The following is a 23,609-nucleotide window of genomic DNA, read 5'->3' on the forward strand; positions in this document are numbered from 1 at the left end:
TGCGAGAGTTCGACCGCCCCGAAGGTGCGGCGGAAGGCAATCGCGCCTAGGTTCTCTAGGGCCGCGGCCACAGAGATCTGTGGGCGAACACGGATAGAGAATAGAGCAACAAACCGCTCTGCAAAGGGGCGAGGTCCCGCCCATCTATCCAGCCAAAAAAGTGTGGCAGCCCCAGAGCCTATCTGGATGGAGGTCACAATGCGCAGAACCGGTAACAAAGACATCACCGATTGCCAGAATTGGGAGCCTCCAGACCTAGAGGCAAACGCTAATGGTTGCCCACGAAGGTACTTCCCACGTATAATCTGAAGCCACAGGCAGCCCTCCTCAGTTTGGATCCGCCAAAGCCATTTGGACAGGAGGGCAATGTTCATACGCTTGGAGGAGATGACCCCCAAGCCCCCCTGGTCCTTAGGTTTGCAGATCTTAGACCATTTGACCATATGGTACTTCTGCTTATTGTTCTCTCCCGCCCAAAAGAAGCGGGAGAGTAGTTTGGTAACTTCCTGATGAAGGGATTCATGTAGGCTATAGAATCCCATGATATACATCAGTAGGCTAATAAGGGAGGAGTTCATTAGAATCACTCGAGCGGCTTTGGAAAGCCATCTCCCCTGCCAAGGCTCCATTCTAGGTTGGAGCTTGGCGACTATTGGACGGAGATCCTTTTCCAGGAGTCGTGCATCACTAAGGGGCATGCCTAGATAAGTCATCGGGAAGGACCCCAAGCGGCAGTTCAAACGGTTGGCAATCCGCTGGGCCTCCCCTTGGGAATATCCCATGACCATTACCTCGCTCTTGCCAAAGTTTATTTTGAGGCCCGGCATTTCCTAGAAGCAGAGGAGGAGGAATTTGAGCTTTTGAATATCCTCATCTGATCCCTCCACCATCATAATGGTGTCATCCGCATATTGGAGATGGGTCAAACCCCCAGGAGTCACCAAATGAGGGCAAACCCCTCTAATGTGACCCGCACGCTTGGCCAAGTCCAGAATAGAGGCGAGCGCATCAACCATAAGGTTGAATAAGAATGGGGAGATCGGGTCTCCCTGCCGGACCCCTTGGCCAGTCATGAAGTAAGGTCCAACCTCCCCATTGATGTTAACAGCCGTCCGACCACTCGTAACTAGTTGCATCACCCGGGCCACCCAGTGGGGGTCAAAGACACATTTCAGCAACACTTCCCGAAGGAAGGACCAGTGAAAAGTATCATAGGCTTCATGGAAATCGATCTTGAAAAAGACCGCACGGAGGTGTTTGCTCTTAACCTCATGGATAATCTCATGGAGGGCAAGGATCCCATCTAAGATATATCTCCCTTTTGTGAAGGCTGACTGGTTCGGGTGATGAATCCGGGGAGCAATAAGGGCCGCCATAGTGGCGTACCCTTTAGCGAGGATCCGAAAAATCACATTGAGGACTGTGATCGGACGGAATTGTCTAATGTCCGCCGCTCCCCGTACCTTGGGAATCAAGGAGATAATCCCGTAGTTGAGTCGGGACATGTCTAGGGTGCCCCTAGAGAACTCGCTAAACAGATCAAGGATGATATCCTTGACCATCGGCCAGAAGGCCTGGAAAAAGCGAACCGGCAAGCCATCGGGGCCTGGGGCCGACATCGGGTTCATAGCCTTGACAAAGGTCTCCACTTCTGCAGGATCGAAGGGGGCCAGCAGGGTTGCATTTCCTCGGGGGAAATCTGTTGGTTGCGTGACCAGATATGGTCGGCCAAGGCGACACCATTCCGCTGCCGTCCCTGAAATAGAGACTTGTAAAAGTCGTCCACTAGCAGGCGGATAGCCTGAGGATCTTGAAACAACTATCCACCCTCCCAAAGGAGAGGGATGGAACAACGTCGCCTACGGCCATTAGCGATGGCCTGGAAGTAAGCAGTGTTGGCATCCCCAAATAGCACCCAGTTAACGGAGCCGCGTTGGCGCCAAAACTCTTCCTCCTTGGAGTAAATCTCCATAAGGGAGTCCTCCAAATTATATCTATGCATCCATTCCTCCGCGGAGATCCCAGAGATATCTGCGCAGAGGTCAAGGTCCCGGATCTCCTCGAGGAGGGAAGCCTTCTGAATACGAAGATCTCTCCCAATGTTCGCCCCCCATCCCTTCATGAACTGTCGGGATCGTTTGGACAAATGATGCCATTCATCGAGGATTGACATCTGCCTATGGGGCTCGGCGCGAGCCGAGACCCGGTGAGTCTGGACGGCTTCCACAAAGCCTGGTTGCCGAAGCCAGAAGTTCTCGAAACGGAACCGCGGGGGAGGGCGAGGCCGTTCATAAATAGAGGCTAAGAGGAGGGGGACGTGGTCAGAACCAATACGGGTAATGGCCTGAAGAGAGGCCAAAGGGAACCGAAGTTCCCAATCCGGGGAGACAAACACCCGATCAAGCACGCTAAGGGTCGGGGAGACCTGTCGATTAGTCCAGGTAAAACGAGCCCCGACCCTATCTAGCTCACGAAGACCCAGATCCGCGACCCAATCATTGAAACGACGCATCCCGGCCAAATCCACCCGAGAGTTATTCTTTTCCTCAACGGATCGAAGGAGGTTGAAGTCGCCTCCAACCACGACCGGGAGGGTCGCGGAGGAGATCTTGGCATGAAGCTCTAGCAAGAAGGCGGCGGATCGACTGTGATCGGCCGGACCATAGACCACTATGATCTCCCATTTGAAGTTCACGTCACGTTCCCAGACTTCCATGCTAACAAAGTGGGTTCCACGGTCCATGGAGCCCACCTCAAAGGTGGCATCCTTCACACCTAAAAGGATGCCACTGGAGTGACTTGTCACCCCACTAGATGGCAACCAGTGCCAGGCGAAAAGGTGTCTACTAAGACGCTCAAGTTCCACTAGAGAGAACTCAGTGCGCATTGTCTCTTGGATTGCCACCACATCAATGGCCTCCTCACGCATGTAATCTATGAGCTGCCTGCGGCGGCCATCATGGCCAAAGCCCCACAGGTTCCAAAAAAGAGCGCGCATGATCACTCGCCTAACGGGTCCTCCCTGGACCCAACAGTGGAAGCAGCGCTAAGAGCACGGCGTAATTGAGCAATGCGAGACCGAGTACGACCACGGACCTCACCAGGGTCGGCCTCAGGGTGGACACAACCACGGGGATGGCGAGGTGGAGGGGTGGGGGCTTCCGCAGCTGCTGCCGCCTCGCGGGCCCTAGTGGCTGCGAGGTGGCCCTCCAGGATTTCTTTTGCCTGGAGGGACGCAAGCTGCTCAAGGGCCGGGCCCTTCTCGCCACGGAACACAATAGCCGAATCAGCCGCTACCTTGGCAAGGTGACCAAGAGGAACCCCAGCAAGAGCGGAAAAGGATGCATCATAGAAATCCTCAGAATCAGAGCAAGGGGCTTGGGAGACAGACGGACCTGAGTCAAGGTTGCGGATAGTGGCACATCGTGAAGCCTTCTCCACCGTGTTCGGGGACGCCCCGGAAAGTCCCAACGCCGCCCCAAGCCTAGCACTCTTTCGGGCAGAGGAAACCGGAGTAGAAGCCGAGCGAGGACGGCCCCGAGACCTGGGGAGCCTGGAAGACGGGGAGGGGGCGGAGCCACGGGAGACTCCGGAGGCGATGGCACCAAGAAGTCCTCCCGGCCTGGCATCGGGGATACCAGCCGCGGGGAGGACGGAGGACGGACCTCCATGCTACCCCGGCTGACCTCGCTCTCCTCCTCCTCAGATACGGACATCAAAGGCAAGAAGGGTGGAGGGAGAGAGGCGCCAGGGGGGAGGATGCGGCCTCATCGAGCATGGCCGCGATCGCCGTGATGTCCTCACAATCGTCTGCAGGCTCAGCATCGAAGGCGCCGTGACCTACACTGTGGGTGGTCGAGGGGTGGGAGGAGCCAGCGGGAGGCCCATCATCCTCCGGATCAAATGAGTCGTCGTCAGAGGCCTTAGAGCGGGGAGAGCGGCGATGGGGATCTCGGGGGGAGCCCAGAGCGTTAGCCCCCCATCTGATCCTGGAGCGGCGCCACCTCCCGCCTCCGGGTTGAGGGGATCAGTGGGAGTCCCACCCTCAACAGAGACGTGCAGGTCGTAGCCAACGTCGTTGAAGAACATGCGGATCGTCGACTGAGCTTGGAGGGGTCGGGGGATTTAATCTGCATCCGCACAGCCATGCCCTTGGGCAGAGAGGCACAGTCCACCGCAACAAACTTGCCCAGCATGCGGGACAAGCCCCGGAGGACACCCTCGTCGCGGGCAGGAGCGGGGAGCCCCCAAATCTGCACCCAGACCATGGACAGGGTGGCCACGGCAAGAGGGTCCACCTAGGGGACCGAGATGCGGACTGAGAGCTGGTTGAGGGCGAGCGTGAGTCTGGCGCTGTGGGTGCCATATCGAAGGCTGATGGGGTCGGGGAAGATCACCGTGAACTCCCGGTCGGAGATCGGGGAGACCTCCCAATCCCAGTCCGGGTTGAACAGGTGGCGAAGCTTGTTGGAGATGATGGCCGGGGACGCCACCCAAGACCGAGATGAGAGCGGACATGGGCGGAGCGGCCCGGGTCGCGGGGGGGTCCATCTTGAAGAAGCCCAGATCGTCAAGCGCATAACCGAACAGCCCAAGCGCCCCAATGGGCTGGTGGTCGGGGTAGAGCACGGCGGGATGATCAGTCCTCGAGCAGCGGAAGCAGGCCAGGGCTGAGTACAGTCGACCTGGCAGTGCCCGGCCACCCCGCAGTTGAAGCACGTAGCAGCCGACACAGCAGGCGGGGGAACGGGCGGGTGGGTGACAGAGGAGGCCGGACCACCCAGCTGAGATTGCGCTCCGCGCTTCTTCTTCTTCTTCTTCTTAGCGAACGCTCCACGACCATTGCGGTTGTTTCCATTGTTGGGGCCGGCCGGAGGGAACTGGGCCTGGCGGCGGGGAGGGTCGTAGCGCCGGGGCGGGGAGGCCTCAGAACGACCAGACCGGGGTGGCGACCGGGATCGACGGGGAGACGGACGATCCCGATCCCGGCCGCGGCCATGCCAAGAAGAGGGGGAGCGCTCCCGGGGGCGGGCCGTGCGCCAGTCAGAACCCTCGGACGGCGCTGCGTCCTTGCCGCACACCAAAGCCTCCCGAAGCTCGGCCTCCCGACGCGAGCCATCCGGCGACGGCCGAGGGGCCACATCGCGGCCCAGCGCACGGCGCTTTGGGCGCGGCTCGCCGTCACCGGCATCGCGGGCCATGAGGGGCTGGCAGATGGGGGCGAGGGACGGAGCACGAGAGGCGGTCGGCGGGGAGAGCGATGCGGGGGAGGGCGCGAGGGAGAGGTGGGGTGGCGGCGAGGGGGATGTGGGACGGGGCTAGGATGGGGAGCCAGCGTCCTGCGAGAACCCTAAGGAGGGGAGCTGGGTTGGGCCGGGGGAGGGGAGAGACCCGCTCGGCCCAGCTTGGGCCGACCCAACCAAGGAAGGCCAGGGAGAGGGAAGGAGCCCCCCCGACGTGGCCGGCCCACAAGGCCCACGTCGGCCCAGCCCACCACACGGGGGCGCCTGGGGGAGGGAAGGGTTTCCACCCGCAACCGCAGCGCCGCCGGCGCCGACGGAGAGCACGGCACGGCTGGGACCGGCCGGAAAGCGCGGAATTTTGGGCCCCCACGCACTGCAGCGGCCGGAGCCGAGCAAGGAGGGGCCAATTCCAGCCGCGGGGACCGACGAGCGTCGGCAGAACGCCGCCACGAGAGCGCCGCCATCCCGAGATCGGCCCGTCCGGCCACCCCCCAGTTCAAGGACCGGGCCCCATGACCCCGACGACTAGCACCGCTGCCAGCGCCAGGGGGAGGTGGGGAAGGTGGTGCAGATGGGCGGGAGCCGCCGCGCTGCAAAGGACGGGGAGGGGGGAGCAGGGAGGGAATCGACGGGGGGCAGCGATGAGGGGGCCGGGAGAGGGGATCGCATCACCGGCCGGAGGAGCAGCTGGGAGAGAAGCGGCGACGGCCTCAGCCAGCCGGTCACCAAAACACCGGGGAGGGAGGCGAGCGCCTGCTGCTGCCGCGGCAGCATCCACGAGATCCTCCTCCGCGGCCACGTCCGCCCACCGCAGGCCGTCTGCGCGAGGGGCGGGAGAGGACGGGGGTGAGGGTGGGGAGGGCCGGGGCGTCGCCGACGGAGGAGCCGGGGGGGACAGGGGCGGGAAGCAAGCCGCCGGCAAGGGGCGCGAGGACGGGGGCGGCGCAATCGCTAGAGGCGAGACGCGCAAGGTCGCCCATTTCCCCTCCGTGCAATGATGTCCCCCTCCTTGTCTTTCGTCTTTAATCTGCTCGGGAATGGGGCAACAATCGCAGAGCAAGTCAGGGATGGCGAACTTTATTTCCCCTCCTTGTTTTAATTGGCCCTGAAATGGGGCAACGGTCGCAATTTAGGGATTGGACTCGTGGATGGATCATGGCGAATTTTAATTCCCCTCTCGTGTTTAATTGGCTCGAGAACGGGAAAAAAATGGAAATTCTACATGCAATCAAATTAGTGCAACGTTTCTAGCTAGGTTATCGAGTGAAATTGATGCGCTGGTGTTAGTTTCCTACTGCAGAAATCCTGCCACTTGCTAATTTGACTTAATAGTTAATGTAATATCCCAAATATAATGTTATTTTCTAGAAAAGCATGTGCTGATTTTCTTGTTTCCTACCAAATGTCTGGATCAGAAATACCAGAAGCAGTAAGTAGAGATCCCCTTGCTGATGGGAGTTCCCAACCTAGATTTCAGCAATCACCAGACAAGAGCTCTCCTGACGATCACATTCAACATAGGAAGGTACGGCCAAGTTTTGTTGTCCTATTAAGTGTTTATTTCTGTATGCCATTATATATCATTCACTTGATTAAATGCTGGTCTATGAATTCTTCATGAAATCCTTGATGTGAATGTGTTGAAATTAATTTGAGACAGTGATTGTTTTGAAGTTATCCTAGCAGGGTCCTTTTTTCCATGTAATTCTGTTTACTGAATGCGGAAAGAAAAACGTTGTAGGCTGATGTTTTGCTTGGAAAGGCAGGGGAAAGTATCATGTCAATTACATTGTTATGTGGGCCAGCCCATCAAATGTGGAGTCTCATCCCTTAATTAGAATCCTAGTTGATTAAGCAACTTGTTAGGAAAGAGTCCAGTCAGTTTAGAGATCGTATTGGAGTTTGAATAGATTTACCGGCTTGTTGGTAAAGTCTTGTCTACTATATAAAGGGGTCGATCCCTCTCAACAAAGCAAAGAAGAATATGTCGTTTACTTTTATCTACTCCCTCTGTCTCAAATTGTAAGACGTTTTTTGACATTTTGAGATAGAGGGAGTAGTTTTCAGTATTTAGGCTTATGTCAGTAGTAGATCTTTCCATGCATCAAGTGCTTAAGTTCAGACTGGGTGAGACGATATAGTTGATCCAAAATCTTCATATCAGCCTGTTCAGTTCACAGCCCCCCCCCCCCCCCCCCCCCCCCCCCGATATCTTCAAGAATGTCATAACTGTGGTATGTCATGTTTGTGTCGCCCCGACTTACTGAGGCTATTATTATATCTTCTGTTAGGCTCAGGCAGATGATTCACCCTCGTTGGCTGCTTAGCAGGTGGAAATACATGTCCGTGAGTCTGAAAACTTTTCTCGTCAGCATAGGTTACTGAAGTGCTCATCTATATTGCTTATTATCATAATATGCACACTGGGTTTGTTGGGAAGGGAGGTGGCACCATTTAGACTCTAGAATCCAAGTATAGGGCACACATCCAGGTTATGATCCTATGATGATTGTTCTTATATTCCACTGGCTAGATGTGAACGGGGAAGTTTTTTTTCATATAGGTAACCCAACATGATATCCCTGAAGGTGAGATTTCAAAAAGATCATATGTAGGACTTGCTGAAAGAAAGCAAATAAAGGTTGAAAGATCAATGACTATGGAGATCAGCAATCAGGTGCCTGTAATACTTGATCATTATCTGTACATTCTAGCTGTATTGTTCTTCTATTCCACTGGTTAGATGTGAACGGGGAAGTTTTTTTTGTACAGGTAACCAAGCATGATATCCCTGAAGGTGAGATTTCAAAAAGATCATATGTAGGACTTCCTGAAAACAAGCAAATAAAGGTTGAAAGATCAATGAGCATGGAGATCAGCAACCAGGTGCCTGTAATACTTGATCATTATCTGTACATTCTAGCTGCATTGCTCTCAGTACTGTTATAAGATTGCCAAAATAAAACTAGGTTTCCATGTCTAATCTGTGTGAAATTGTGAGTCACAAAAAATAAAAGGATAATGCAGTTTGATGAACATATATATTTTCATAATATTCCTTGCGCTTTGTACCATGACTTTTAAATTCCTATTTATTGGGATTGGTAATTCAGCTTGAGTAGAAGTCACAGATTCTCGTAAAGCATCACATATGAGGATCAAACTATCATCATGGCAGGTTCGTACTTGAATGTGCCTTCATTTGTGATCCCGGTTGCTGCATACAAGCCATTATTCTTTGCCATCCACCGCATAAGGTTGTATGCTTAGAAGCCTAGTTAACTGCTGACTGAAACCCTAAAAAATTAAGGGGTAATTATCCTTTTGCCCTCAGTGGTGTCCATGTGCTCAGTTTTGCCCTCAGATGCGAATTGTGCTCAGTTTTGCCCCTAGTCCATGCACAGCAACTATGACGAGGCCAAACGGCCATATTTGAGTCCATTCCGTCCGCCGGCGTTAGTGGTTGTGGGTCCGGAGCTTACACGTGGGACCGCGTGGACGTGGGTCCGGAGCTGACATGTAGGCCCGTGCAACTAAATCCCCAAATCATTCTAGCTCACTCTGCCCATCCGCCGGCCGGCTGTCCTGCGCCGCCGCCACCTACGCCGCGGCAAGCACCTACCCCGCCACCAGCTGCACGGCCTGCTCCGCCGCTCCCGTCCTGCGCCTACGCTCCACGGCTACCTGCGACGCCCGCCACCTTCCTGCGACGCCACGGGTGGGGCGCCCGCCACCTACTCGACCCGCGGCGCGGCCTCCTTCCGTGCGCCCGGCCGGAGCGCTCAAAGGTGGGGGGCTGTCGGAGCTATTTGAACTAGGAGGAAGAACCCTAGGGAGAAATGGCGAGCAGCGGCGACCCCGGAGTATTTGGCGAGGCAGGCATCGGGCCGGAGATCCTCCGCGTCCATGACTGGGTTCCCGAGGGGTAAGTCTCGCCTCTTGTTTAGCTTGAGCTTAGTTGTGCATTTGAACACTCGATTCGAGTAGGTTTGCCCAATTAGTGTGCTGATTGCGTCTCTGTTTTTCGCCGGTTAGGATGGAGTTGCGGTTTGCTTTCATGGTGCACATTAGAAGGGACCGGTACATGTTCGATGCAAAGGATAAGAAGAAATACCAAGGAGGTTTTGATTATCGGTTGCCAATGGCTAGTAATTGGAGTTTCAGACAATTTGGGGAGGTAATTTGTAGCCAATATCCTTGGGGTTTGCTTGATGAAGTGGTATACAAATACTATGATGGGGAAAAGAATTGGGTGACAGTTACTAATGATGAAGAGCTAGCTACCATGTTTGTTAGGCATAAAGAGAAAGATAATTTTCATGTGAGGCTGCAAGTTGATGTGCTTGAGCAGGCATTTGGACCTAGGATGACGGGTGCAACATCTCGGGGAGAACCAAGTCGTCGTAATGGCATCTCTAGCCAAAACAGTTCAGTTGGTGCACGGCGACGTGGTGGCTCGACAAGTGTGGGCAACAGCATTAGGGTCCCCCTTGAAGTGGAGCCTGATGACTACAATTCTGGGGTTGATGAAGAGAAGTTATATTCTGATGTTATTCGGAATTTACGACAGGCACCTCGGACTGAAAACCAAGATGAGGCTCACAATGCAGTCCATGTGGATGATGACGCGGTGGGTGAGGACGAAGACCTTGCAGCTGTTGAATGGGGCCCTTTGAACCCTCATATGGAAGAAGGTACAGTTTTTGCATCCATGAATGAGTGTAGAAATGCACTTGTGACATACTGCATCAAGGTAGAACGTACTTTCAAAGTTGACAAGAGCGATCAAGTACGTTACAGAGTGCACTGTCCGACTGAGGGTTGTCCATGGAGGCTGCTCGCATCTAAAATGCGGAATAGCACTAATGTTCAGGTCAAAGTGAACCCTTTTAAGCACACATGCTAGGAACCAACCCTTAGGAAGGATACAATCAGTAGAGCCAAGTCAAGATGGGTGGCAGAAGAAGTAAAGAAGTGGGTGAAAGAAAACCAGCAAGTGGGTCCAAAGGAATTGCAGAAGAACATCAAAGATAAATTCAAGATAGATTTACCATACATGAGGTTGTTCAATGGTAAACAACATGCTATGGATTCTATTTATGGTAACTGGCAGGAAAGTTTTCAATTGTTGTATTCATTCAAAGGTGAAGTGGAGAGGACAAGCCCAGGTAGTATTGTAGATATTGATCACCACACCGTGGCGTACACATTCAGGGGAGTGACAAAGACCAAGGAATGCTTTAGGAGGGTTTTTGTCTGTTTTGAGGCTTGTCGCCGGGGTTTTTTGGCAGGCTGCGGGCCTTATTTGGCTATTGATGCCACTTTTATCACAGGGAGGTTTAAAGGACAGTTAGTAGCAGCTTGTGCAGTTGATGCACACAGTTTTGTATTTCCAGTTGCCTACGGTGTGCTGGAGACAGAGTCTGAGGAGAGCTGGACTTGGTTTTTGCATAATCTGCGCCGGGCTATTGCACATCCCAATGGGTTGGTCATTCATACAGATGCCTGCAAAGGTTTAGAAGTGGCCGTGGACAATGTGTTCCCTGGAGTAGAGCATAGGGAATGCATGCGTCACCTTGCTGCAAATTTCATGAAGAAATTCAAAGGAAAGGTGTATACCGACAATTTATGGCCAGCATCTTTGACTTGCAGTGTGAAGAAGCACAACTACCACTTGAGGCAGTTATACATGAATCCCAAAGTGAAAGAATACTTGGAAACACACCACTCCAAGTTATGGGCCAGAAGCCAATTCAGTGAAGTGAGCAAAGTTGACTATGTGCACAATAATCTAGCAGAGTCTTTCAACTCAACGATCCGGAAACTAAAGGGTCATTATGTGGTGGATTTGCTTGACAGGATAAGGATAGAATACATGCAGAAATTTCATTATCGTGCAGGAATAGCCGAGGCAAAATTCATGGGCCACTATGATACCTGCCGTGATGAATGAACTGAAGCAGAAGACAACATGCTTGGAAATGAACATGACTCTTTGCTCGGGTACAACAGCAGAGATATCATATTGGGATAAAGAGAAGAGGGAATGGAGATATCCAGTGGATTTAGAAGCTAGAACTTGCAGTTGTGAGCAATGGCAGATAACTGGGTTGCCATGCATTCATGCCTTGTTTTTCATCACTTCTCTCCCAGGTCCAGCAGGGAACATACAGCAGTATGTGCATGATTACTACTCTGTTGCAAGGTTCAAAGCCACATATGCTTATGCCTTGCCTGCTATGGAGGGAAAACAACAATGGGACATGGTGGACCCTGGATTCAAGCTTTGCGCTCCAGTTCTGAAGAGAGCAGCAGGTAGACCAAGGAAGAGTCGAATCAGACCTCGCAGCGAAGGAGCTGGACTTGGAGCGAGGAAGCGTAAGTGCACAAGGTGTGGTGGGTCTGGTCATTTCGGTAAGTATTGTGATAACACAGTAGATCCAGCGTTCGGAGAGAGTTTTGATGAAGGCTTCGATGAAAATGTTGGTCAGCAGCCGGTTGCCTCAACAGATGATGAAAATGATAGTCAACAGCCGGTTGCATCAGATGAGGATTTTGACGAGGTTCCAAATGATGATGGTCAACAGCCGCATGATTTTGACGATGATCCAAAATATCCTCCAAATAATGATTCAAGTGAGGCTCCAAATGGTGATCCAAGTGAGGCTCCAAATAGTGATCATGGTGATCCAAGTGAGGCTCCAAATGGTGACCAACCTTCTGTTGTTGTGAGTTCTGCTAGGTATGTAAATCTTGCAAGGGTCAAATACTACTGTACATTTATCACTTGACATGATCTCATTACCGTTTATGTTTTGCACAGCTCTATGATAGCTTTGAAGAAGACGCGCAAGGTACCGACAACCAAGAGGAGAAGAGAAGAAGCAATGAGCACAAGGTGCATGAGGAGCAAAGTGATGGCAAGAAGCTCAAGGAACAGACAGAAGCCCCAACGCTATATATGAATAATTATGAAACATTATGAATAAGGGATGATGTTGTATTATGAAATATTTATCACTTGACATGTTGTATTTCTGTTGGATGATGTTGGACCTATGTTAGAAGTATGTTTGACATGATGTTTAAATATCTATTGGATGATGTTTGAATGAGCACATGGTTTTTCCTTTTTTTGATTTTTTTGAATTTTTTTCCTCATTTAAATTCTGGTCAAACCTAACTTTGACCAAGATTTAAACAAGTCTAAAACATCAAAATGAAAAACTAAGCCTGGATCCTTCTTAGTCAATCCAAAATGAAGCTCTGGTGAGGTTTTTGAGATTTTCATGAAAAATGTGCTAAAAAGAGGGGAAAGGTAGGGTAAACGACCTCATTTCTAAGCAAGTTTTTTTTCGACCTTGTCTAAATCAGCCAAATAACTTTCTTACACATATATTCTATATATACAGACTATGTGCGCTGGTTTTTCCATTTTTTGATTTTTTTTTTAATTTGTTTTGCTCATTTGAATTCTGGTCAAACTTAACTTTGACCAAGATTTAAACAAGTGTAAAACATCAAAATGAAAAACCAAGCCTGGATCCTTCTTAGTCACTCCAAAATGAAGCTGTGGTGAGTTTTTTGAAATTTTTCATGTTCATTTCCCCAAAACACTTCTCTTCACTTCATACAAGAGAGTTTGAGATACTCGAGATATCACACAATACACATGAACTTATCGTTTAAATGTATGTAAACCTTGTTTATCAACTTAAATCGTTAGTATATGACATAAGAAGACTATGTGCACAGGTTTTTTATTTTTCTGATTTTTTTTAATTTATTATGCTCATTTGAAATCTGGTCAAACATAACTTTGACTGCTCCAAACCCCTCCCAAACCCCGCTAACCCTAGCGCTGAACAAGGACCGTCCATCTAACCCTAGCGGCGATCAAGGGTCGTCGATCTAACCCTTCTAGAAGGAATCTGCGGGGAGGAGGGGGGCGATCCGCGAGATGCAATCTGAATGGCTGGGAGATTGTTTTTTTTAACAAATACCGGGCGCGCTGGATGGACCGTTGGGCCGTCTCGTTGTCTGGGCCTGAGACCGCAGTAAATAGCCCGTCTCAGCCTTTCTAGGCCTTGCATGCATGGGAGGCGGCGACGTGGGTTTGCATGCGCGGGAGGCGGCGACGTGCATGCATGCGAGCGAGGCGAGCGAGGCGCGCTAGGCGAGCTAGGCTAGCGAGGCGAGCTAGGTGGTTCAGGGCAGTGGTTCAGGGCAGCGATTCACATGCACCGCCCGGTCAAAGAGCTATGCGGTGATTCAGATGCACGCACGCGCCCCATGCATCGTTTTCGTGCAAAAATTTAAGAGTGCAAAACATAACGGATACACACACGCGTCCGGATACACACACGCGTCCGGATTCACACACGCACCGTTCTCATCCTTTCTCTCTTCCTCTCCCACCCACAGGCCTATAAATGGGGCGCCTCTCTTCCTCTCCCACCCACAAGCCAGATCCGATCCTCTCCAACTTCAAACACCCAAGCGACCGAGCCCTCCCCAAGCGAGACCAAGTGAAGATGCAGTTCAACGGGCCGACCTTCAACCGTCCGCCTGTCGTGCCGGAGCTGCGCTACCCACCGGGCGTGCTCGTAGAGAGGGAGCTCCGTGTGTGGGCTATTTCAAGGTGGAGGGGTTCCGTCGAACTCACCCGCGCCTTCCTCAGAGCCGGCTATGCCCACCTCCCACGGGGCTCGCCGAGAATGTTCACCCTCAACGAGGTTCGTGACCGCGGCGGCATCCTCCTACTGCTCACGGTCACCTTCACCAACCCGTTTGACGCGCGCGAGCTCCTCGGCCAAGTCTTTTGGTGCGGCTGCGAGGCCATCTTCTTCACCGTCTACAACATCTACACCAACTACGAGCGCATCTTCCCCGCTCCAGGCCAGATGCACTCCCTTCCCTACGACGAGGAGGAGGAGGTGTGAAGATGAAGACGGTGTTGAAGGGGCGCGCGCGGCCAAGGTGGAAGAAGGAGGTCAAGATGAAGATGTTCAAGCCCGGAGTCAAGCTCGTCATGTTTCGTTTTTTATTTTCTTGCTTTTCTATGTCGTGTCATGTCGTGTCATGTTTCGTCATGCGTCCATGAACTTATTATTGTTGCTTTTCTATTGTAATGGTGTGTCGCATCTTATCTAACTTATTAGGGTTTATTATGTGTGTTAAAAAATGTCTGTGCCCAAACATATCATTTCTTCCCTAAACCAAGTCATGAAGTTCGAGAACTTGTGGTTTTCATTAATGAAAAACGGAGGGGGTGAGAAGCCCTCTCTTTCATTCAAAAAAAAGTCATGAACTAACATGCAAATTTATTCCCTTTAAATCCTAAACCAAGTGTCACTCTAACCCTAAACCAAATGCCACTCTAACCAAAATCATGTGGCAATGCAAACATACGTTTTCAACTTTCCAACCCTCCAAAATTTCAGTGCAAAACAAAGGAAAACCACTCTCACGCGTGTGCAAACATTCACGGTCTCACTATTTAAAAAAAAAATCACAGTCTCACTATGTATACCTTCCTTCCCTGCCCATGTCAAAGTCTTGCCATCTGTCCTAGCGGTTACCAGCGCAGCCCTAAACACCACAAACCCACGCAGTCCTGGGTTCGAGTCCCTAGTCGCACCAATTTTTTGTGCACTTTCCACCCTTCATTTTTTTAGACAAATTATTTTTTTCTCAATGTAATGCCCTTAAAAAATGTTCATTTATTTTGGCACCAGGTGTAAACCTCTACCAGAGCTGAGGCACATTTTCCATGACATTTTGGTCTTTGATTTAAATCACGGTGTATTTGAATTGGATTAATTAACAGCTCCAAAAAATTTCTAACCATAATTGTTTGGCTCCGAAATAATTCAATTAGCTTTCACAAAAAGTTTCAGCATTATGATTTACTGCCTAAATTAAATCAGAACAGAAAACAGAAAAATACGCAAGTGAACCCCCGAATGGGCCTAATTGGATGCAGTTGGCCCATTAGTCTAGCCTGCACTTGGCTCTACGCTCTGAATTTGGCCCAAGAGCAACCTTTTTTTGGACAGAAAGGCAGAGCAGAGAGCTGCATTTCATTGATCAAAAGTTTCTGAATTCCTCATTTCTTCTTTTTTTTCAACATATTTAAATGTTGGTCACTTCTTCTCTTTTTGTTTCAACATTTAAACAACTTTAACCAACATTTAAACTAGGTGAATTTCTCATACAATTTCAATATTACAAATTCCTCCATAATTCATGCCTTTCCATACATTTTCAACATTACAACCAGTGCGATTACCATACCTACAAATGCCCAAAAGTATTTGCAAATGGGTATTGGTAGTGCTTGATCTTCAAGCTTCCTAACCTTGTTCTTCAACATCCTAAGCTCAACAGCTAGCTCTCTGTCAGTGCGTGCTTCGCCCTCCATCTCTTCTTCCGGAGCTCGTGCTGCGGCCACTGCCGTTCGTGGCAGCATGCGCAACCATTCTTCATGCTCTTCTTGCAGTTCATTCATCAGAGTCTTGGCCAGAGCATCGACCCAAAGAAAGAAGCATGTCACCTGCATGAACACCAAACAAATCAACCCATTGCTCAAACATCCCGACCATGAAAATGGTGCAATTGCCCCAATTCTTACCCCATTCTCGCTGCACACATAGAACGGACGATTTTGGTTCCTCGGTGTGTGAGAAACCTCCGATCAACGCCCGCCCGGCACCGCGGACAGACGAAGACAGGCATGTCCACACGCGCCCGGCTCTGCATCCGCGAGGTGGCGCGGGAGCTTGAGGAAGACATGGAGCTCGGAGCCGAAGGGGATCTCAACTCCACCGTGCCCTCCACAGCTAGCTTCCCACCGCCGCGCCCTCCACAGCTAGCTTCCCACCATCGTGCTCTCTCTCTCTCTCGCCGTGGTCACCGCCGTGCTCTCTGTCACCGTGGTCACCGTCGTTGTCGCCTGCTTATATAGCACACCTGCAACGGCTCTCTGTTGGGTCCCACAAGCCACGCGTGCAACGGTCGGAATAAAATTGGCCGTCCCTGCGGCCTGGTCCCACCTGTAAGGGCCGAGTCAAAAGGTTGACCTGACGGAGACGGCTGAGTTCACGGAACGAGTCGGTGCGCTCGGACTAGGGGCAAAACTGAGCACAATTCACATCTGAGGGCAAAACTGAGCACATGGACACTACTGAGGGCAAAATGATAATTAACCCAAAAATTAAATAGCAGAACTTTTTTTATTATATAGCAACAATCAGCTATAAGTGATAGTTTCTCAACTGTAGCATACATTGTTATTGTTATGTGCATGGGTGTGTTAGGTAGCACTTGAGCAATATGCACTAAAACTACAATTATATTCCATCATTTCTTATTAGTTGCTGGTTTATATGCTATGTAACTGAATAACATTCCTCTGATTTTGGTACACCTTTTTGTGATATGATAATCTTTTGGAATGACTATTCATCTACTTATCTCTTTAATTTATAAAATAGGAGCAAGAAGGCTATGGAAAATATTGGTTTGATTTCAGTATGGAAAATAGTGACGGTTTGATTTGTCAAGGCACTTGGCTTAAGTAAATCAATGGAAGTGTTCATGCTTTGCCCTATAGCATTATTACTCACTGTGAGAAGGATAGCTGAAAAGAATTTGTTGATATGAGCTACCCCTAAGTTTGAGAAACAAGATATGTTAGTCAGTTGTGCTGTTAATCACATTATTGTTCTTTTTGAAAAGTGTGGTGGTGGATAGTCGTCATGCTGTGAGCTTTTTGGGAATTGTGGTGGCGGAGTCTTCATGCTGTGGGTGCTTAGTATGAGAAACAAGATATGTTAGTCAGTTGCGCCGTTAATCACATCATTGCTCTTTTTGGAAAACGTCGTGGTGGATAGTCTTCGTGTTGTGGGCCAGTGTCTTCAAGAAAGTTCTTTAGTGATTATGAGAAGGCAATGGTTTACTTGACATAAGCCGAGGAAACAAGATATGACAATCGCACTACTATGTTATCGTTCAAAAGTATGATGACATTTCTTGCAAGGAGTTGGAAAAAGATATTATGCTTTATGATGCAGTGTTTGGCAGAAATTCTGGGAATTAAGTATTGTACAGCAACTGTTGTTCGATTGGATTTACAGGACAATAAGTATCTTCTGCGGTTAATCAGTGATCAAGAAAAAGTCGATGCTATAACTACGAGAGAGAATGTGTGACATTCCTGAATTAGGTGTAATATTTAATTGGCATATTGTATCTACTATGTTTGACAGTTTGGCCCCAAATCTTTATAGGCCAACAATACCTTCGAGAGCTCCGCTGCTGATGAGATTATGGAGCCTCAAATGGCTGACCATTTTGATTTCATGGACAATCATGATCTAGATCAAGCAACTGATGCATCAAGTGAACTAGCAGATGATCCCCCAATTCAGCTGCTAGGACGAATTACAACAGTGAAGGAATTGCTTGCAACCAGGCTTTTTGAAAATGAGGAGATCGTATATACTCAGAAATTGGGAGAAAGGGTTAGAAAACCAACTCGAAGCTTTAGTATGTTTTATAGTACTCCCTCCGTTTCTAAATATAAGACCTTTTAGAGATTTCAATAAAGGCTACATACGAATGTATACAGACGTATTTTAGAGTGTAGATTCACTCATTTTGCTCCGTATGTAGTCTGCATTGGAATCTCTAAAAAGGCTTATATTTAGGAACGGAGGGAGTAGTCAACTAGTCATTACAACTATTGATCCTTTCTTTAATATGTGCAGAAAAAATTGACAGGCAGAATTGATGGTGCATTTTACCGCTGCTCTTGTCACAATGAGGTAACTCTGAGAAGCACAACAACTGTTATTTCTGAAATAGCCTGCTGCCCAGGTGTAGCTGCTCACCTAGCCACCTAGGACCTACCATATCTTTGATTGCTTGAGATATGTCCTACCCTTACAATTTCTGATATTTCCTTTTCATGCATAGTTAGCATGTAGCCAGTATGTGCTACCCTTACAGTTTCTGATATGGTATTATATTTCCTTTTTCACATGCATCAGTTGATACAGAATGATATATTGGGTGATATGACCGATGATAGCCTGATATTATGTTTGATTCGGTGTCGGAGTAAATAGCCACGGGTAGCCTAACCGACTGCCCCTGGTTTTTCTGAAAAAATTATCAGGCCTTCGGGCCTCCAAGCACTCCGAGCATTGGGCCGCCTTCCCTGGCCGGCTACCTCTGAAGCCGACTCCCAGAAGGCGACCCAGCCTCACCAACTCCTCCCCAGGACAACTACGGGGTGGCCGACTCCAAGAAGCCGGCCAAGAAGGACGCCGACTCCTAGGAGCCGGCCGAGACCATAACCACCAAAGCTGCTCCCACATAACGGCGACACGACGGGGTGTGGCCACAGTGCGGCCCACTACCCCCAAAGCCCGAGGCGGGCATGGCTACAGGAGGCCGTACGGGACGGTCGTCTCCCGTGCGGCTCGGCACTGTAGCCATGCTGGCCTCGACGTCACCCACGACCTACTCCCGTACGGCCCGCGGGCGGCGGGCCCCTTCAGCCAGAGAGAGGCGTGAAGGCGGCCCGGCCTTTCCCAGTCGGCCAAGAGCGTAGCCGGCCTCCAGAAGCCGGCTACTCCCTTCCTCGAAGCAGGAGCCCCATTAAGGAGACAAGACGAGGTAAGGCTACAGCGAGAGCCCCCGAGGCGGCCCACTGTAGCCACGCTTACCTCGACAAAGCCCTCGTCATCAGAGGCGCGGCTACAGTAAGCAGCCGCCGACAAGACCCTAGGCGGTGGGGCCGGCCTGTCGACCAAGTAGCCGGCAGCCGGCGGGACCCACCAGCCGGCGGGACCCAGCAGCCGGCGGAGAAGCCGGCGAGCGTAGACACTGACGGCTGGGACCAGAGCCCAGCTGGATTACCATTGTACCCCCGGGGGGTAGGCCTATATAAACCCCCCGGAGCACCCATGCAAAGGGTTGGCCTCTGAGCATAGTTTGCTTCTAAGCATAGCACACACACCATAGATAGAGAGAAGCAAGAGCTAGCCTTGTTCTTCTTCTCCCTTGATCTCAACAGCTCCAGGAGCGATTGTAGCTACCTTTCATCGATCTAGTGATCATGCAGAGACCCCGCAGAGCAGGACTAGGGGTGTTATCTCCTCGGAGAGCCCCGAACCTGGGTAAGATCCGCCGGCGTGCATGTCTTCGCCTCATCCCGTTTCCAGGCACCGGCGACATTTTATTGGCTCCCACAATGATAAGCCATCCCTTGGCATATGTCGCACCAACCACCCGACATTTGGCGCCCACCGTGGGGCCAGGTGCACCGTCGTCCGGAGACCTATTCTGGACGGGAACCCTCTTCCTCCCCCGCGAGCGCAGACAGCCTGCTGCGCCCGATGGCGTTTGCCTTGACGCGCTGCAAGGCGTCGACGACGCCTGCGCAGCGAGCCGCCTTGCCGATCTGCTCGGCGAGACTCGCATCTCCGACGAGCCTGCGTCCGACGCAGGCACCGACTACCCCGAGAGCCGCCTCGTCAGCCTCCTCGACCAACTTCACGTCTCCAGCGAGCCTGCTGCGGACATGGAGTCGGTCGGCTCCACCGACCCGATGCTCATCGACTCCGACACCGCGTCGCTTGACGCCTACCCCTCCGACGTGGTGGTCTTCGACGACCCCCTCCCTCGAGCTGACAGCGGCAGCAGCGCTGTCACCGAAGTGCTGGTCATCAGCCACGTCTCCAACTCGGGCGAGAATGCCCGCGACGCCCAGCAAGCGGCGATGCACGACCTCTCCGTCCCCATCCCTGCCGACGCCGACGCCGAGACCCTGGAGGCACGCCGCCTTGCCCTCATCGCGGAGGGCCAGAAGATAGCCTCGATGAGACGCCTCATCGAGGCCCACCAGCGCGAAGTCGACCGCGCCGCCTTCGGCACGCCGCCGCCTAGCGGCCCGAGCCGAGCCGGCTTCGTCCAGAAGCGCGGCGCAGCCGTCGCCAGCATGCTGGGCGCAGATCGCCCCGTCTACGCCACCCCGCTCGAGAATCTGCGAGTCGCTCAGGCGGCTGTAGAAGAGCTCAATGGGCTGGGAGCCGATGAGCTCCCCTACATGACGAGACGGATCCAATAGCTGCTCGACGCGGCTGCAGAACGGCACGAAGCTGGCGCCCGTGCTGATAGTCATCCCCCGCGCCGGGAGCACGCCGCGACGTCCCGCTCGCCGACTACGAGCGGCGCGCGCCAGAAGAAAGACAAGGAGCCGGCTGCCAGCCGCAGCCGGACTCACATCACCATCGAGCGCGACGCGGATGGCCGCCCTCGAGCTGTAGAGCACCAAGGAAATCTGCCTCCTCCCCCGCCTCGAAGAGAAAGACGCCTCACTCCGCCGCCTATCACACACCCGACTCTTGGCGACCGGCTCGGCCGTCGAGAAGGAGTCGGCGAGAATGACGCCCGCCACAGGATCGACCGCCTTGCTCGATCCTTGGCGTTAGAAGAAGAAGACGATGTCGGCCCGCCATGCTTTGGCCCCCGCATCCGCGACGAGCCCTTCCCCAAAGGGTTCTCGCTCCCCAGAGACACGTCCAAGTACAACGACTCGGTGAAGCCGGAGGACTGGCTCATCAACTACTCCACAGCCGTCAGCATAGCCAACGGCAACCGGCGCGTCGCCGTGAAGTACGTCCCCCTCATGCTGCAAGGCACTGCGCGCACATGGCTCAACAGCCTCAAGCCCTACAGCATCAACAGTTGGCTGGACTTCACCGAAGTCTTCGTCCGCAACTTCACCAGCACCTACAAGCGGCCTCCCAAGCCTCGCCAGCTCTCCCTCTGCGTCCAGGGGCCCAACGAGTCGACCCGCGACTACCTCACGCGATGGGCCGAGCTCCGCAACTCCTGCGAGGGGGTGCACGAGGTCCAGGCCATCGAGTACTTCATCGCCGGGTGCCGAGAGGGCACCCTCCTCAAGCACCGACTCCTCTGCGACGAGCCGGCTACCCTCGACGAGTTACTAGTCATCACCGACAAATACGCCACCGCCGACTCCTCGATAAAGACCGAGCTCCGAGTGGACGCCTCGGGGAAAGTACTCGCTCGGCTCCCAAAGCGCCGGCTGGCGACCCTAATCGGCGCCCCTACCAGAACGACCACAAGCGCAAGGGCCCCATGCCGACTACCTCCAGTCGGCAGGTGGCCACAGTTGAAGACGAGCAGCCCGAAGATCGGCCCGCTCCCAAGAAGGGTGGCCGGCCGCCTTGGCAGCCGTCTTTCTCCTACGAGCAAGCTCTAGACGCCCCCTGCAAGTTCCATAGCGGCGCGAAGCCGTCCAACCACACAACCCGGAAATGCCACTGGCTCACCTGCATCACCAAGGGTGAGGGAATGTTGCCGCCTCCGCCTCCCGGCCAGCCGCCTCCAGCTCCCCAGCAGCCGGCGGCTCGGCCGGCAGTCGGCGCCATCCAAGACGAATTCCCCGAAGAGCACGCCGCCTACGTCGTCTTCACTAGTCAAGCCGACGACAAGCGCAGCCGACACCGACAGCACCAAGAAGTGAATGCAGTCGCCTCTAGCACCGCCGAGTTCATGCACTGGTCAGAAAAGCCAATCAGCTGGAGCCAGGCCGACCACACAGAGGTGATGCCTTCGCCTGGCTCCTATGCAATGGTCTTGGACGTCACCCTCGCGATGGAGAGGCGAGCTGCCAGATTTTCCCGCGTCTTGATAGACGGCGGAAGCAGTATCAACATACTGTACCGCGATACCATGGAGAAGCTGAACATCAAAGCGAAGCAGCTCATGCCGAGCCGCACCGTCTTCCATGGTATCGTACCCGGCCTGTCTTGCTCTCCAATCGGCAAGATCAAAATGGATGTTCTCTTCGGAGACAAAGATCATTTTCGCCGGGAAGCAATATGGTTCGAAGTAGTGGATTTGGAGAGCCCCTATCATGCATTGCTTGGCCGACCTGCTTTGGCCAAGTTCATGGCTGTGCCCCACTACGCCTACCTGAAGATGAAGATGCCGAGCTCGAAGGGGATCATCACGGTAGCCGGCGACTACAAGAAGTCCATCGAGTGCGCCATGGCCAGTAGCCGGCTGGCCGAGTCCCTCGTGGTGGCAGAAGAGAAGAAGATGTTGGAACGGGTTGTGGCCATGGCCGGCGAGCAGCCGGCCTTGTCCCCCAACCCCAAGGAATGTGATGTGCAGGGATCCTTCCAGCCTGCAAAGGAGACGAAGAAGATACCTCTGGACCCGGAGCACCCGGAGAGGTTCGCTGTCATTGGGGCGAACTTGGACAGTAAATAGGAAGGCGAGCTCGTCGACTTCCTCCATGAGAATCGAGACATCTTTGCATGGTCCCCAAAGGACATGCCGGGTGTCCCGAAGGATTTCGCCGAGCACAAGCTACACGTCCGAGCTGATGCGAAGCCGGTCAAGCAACCCCTCCGCCGACTGTCAGAAGAGAAGCGAAGAATTGTGGGAGAAGAGATAGTCCGGCTCCTTGCAACCGGCTTTATCATGGAAGTGTTCTTTCCAGAGTGGCTTGCCAACCCAGTTCTGGTTCTGAAGAAGAATAACAAGTGGCGTATGTGTATAGACTACACGAGTTTGAACAAGGCCTGCCCAAAGGATCCGTTTGCTCTGCCACGGATTGACCAAGTGATAGACTCCACAGCCGGATGCGAGCTGTTAAGTTTTTTGGATGCATACTCAGGGTATCATCAGATCAAGTTGGACCCGGCTGACCGCCTGAAGACTGCCTTCATCACACCCTTTGGAGCTTTCTGCTACCTGACAATGACATTCGGCCTGAGAAATGCCGGTGCCACTTTTCAGCGTTGCATGCAGAAATGTCTCTTGAAACAACTCGGCAGAACCCACGTCTACGTAGACGACATTGTGGTGAAGACAGAGAAGCGCGGTACCTTGCTGGAAGACCTGAAAGAAATATTTGCCAATTTGCGCCGATTCCAAATCAAGCTCAATCCCGAGAAGTGCGTGTTCGGAGTGCCAGCCGGCCAGCTGCTAGGCTTCCTGGTCTCCGAACGCGGCATTGAGTGCAACCCCGTCAAGATCAAGGCCATCGAGAGGATGGAGATTCCCACCAAGCTGCGAGATGTGCAGAAGTTCACTGGCTGCTTAGCCTCCCTGAATCGTTTTATTGGCCGACTAGGAGAAAAGGCTCTCCCCCTGTACCGACTCATGAAGAAGTCCACTCACTTTGAGTGGAATGATCAAGCCGACCAAGCCTTCCATGAGTTGAAGAAAATGTTGACCACTCCGCCTGTCCTGGCAGCGCCGACTGAGAAGGAGCCCATGCTCCTCTACATCGCCGCGACTAGCCGAGTCGTCAGCACT

At 52.4% G+C, this 23,609-nt stretch overlaps 1 protein-coding gene across 1 annotated transcript; it reads right to left on the reverse strand.

Annotated features, from left to right (window-relative positions):
- Positions 1-1,819: 1,819 nt before the first annotated feature.
- LOC141041176 (uncharacterized) lies at positions 1,820-2,998 on the reverse strand. The gene has a single exon (XM_073507291.1). The coding sequence runs from the start codon at positions 2,996-2,998 to the stop codon at positions 1,820-1,822; it is 1,179 nt and encodes a 392-aa protein (XP_073363392.1).
- Between the last annotated feature and the right edge of the window lie 20,611 nt (positions 2,999-23,609).

This window comes from Aegilops tauschii, chromosome 2 (genome assembly GCF_002575655.3).
Source record: "Aegilops tauschii subsp. strangulata cultivar AL8/78 chromosome 2, Aet v6.0, whole genome shotgun sequence".
In the NCBI taxonomy this organism is placed as follows: Eukaryota; Viridiplantae; Streptophyta; class Magnoliopsida; order Poales; family Poaceae; genus Aegilops; species Aegilops tauschii.

Coding starts and splice junctions, on each gene's coding strand:
- LOC141041176 (XM_073507291.1), bottom strand. CDS start 2,998: ATGCGCGCTCTTTTTTGGAACCTGTGGGGCTTTGGCCATGATGGCCGC.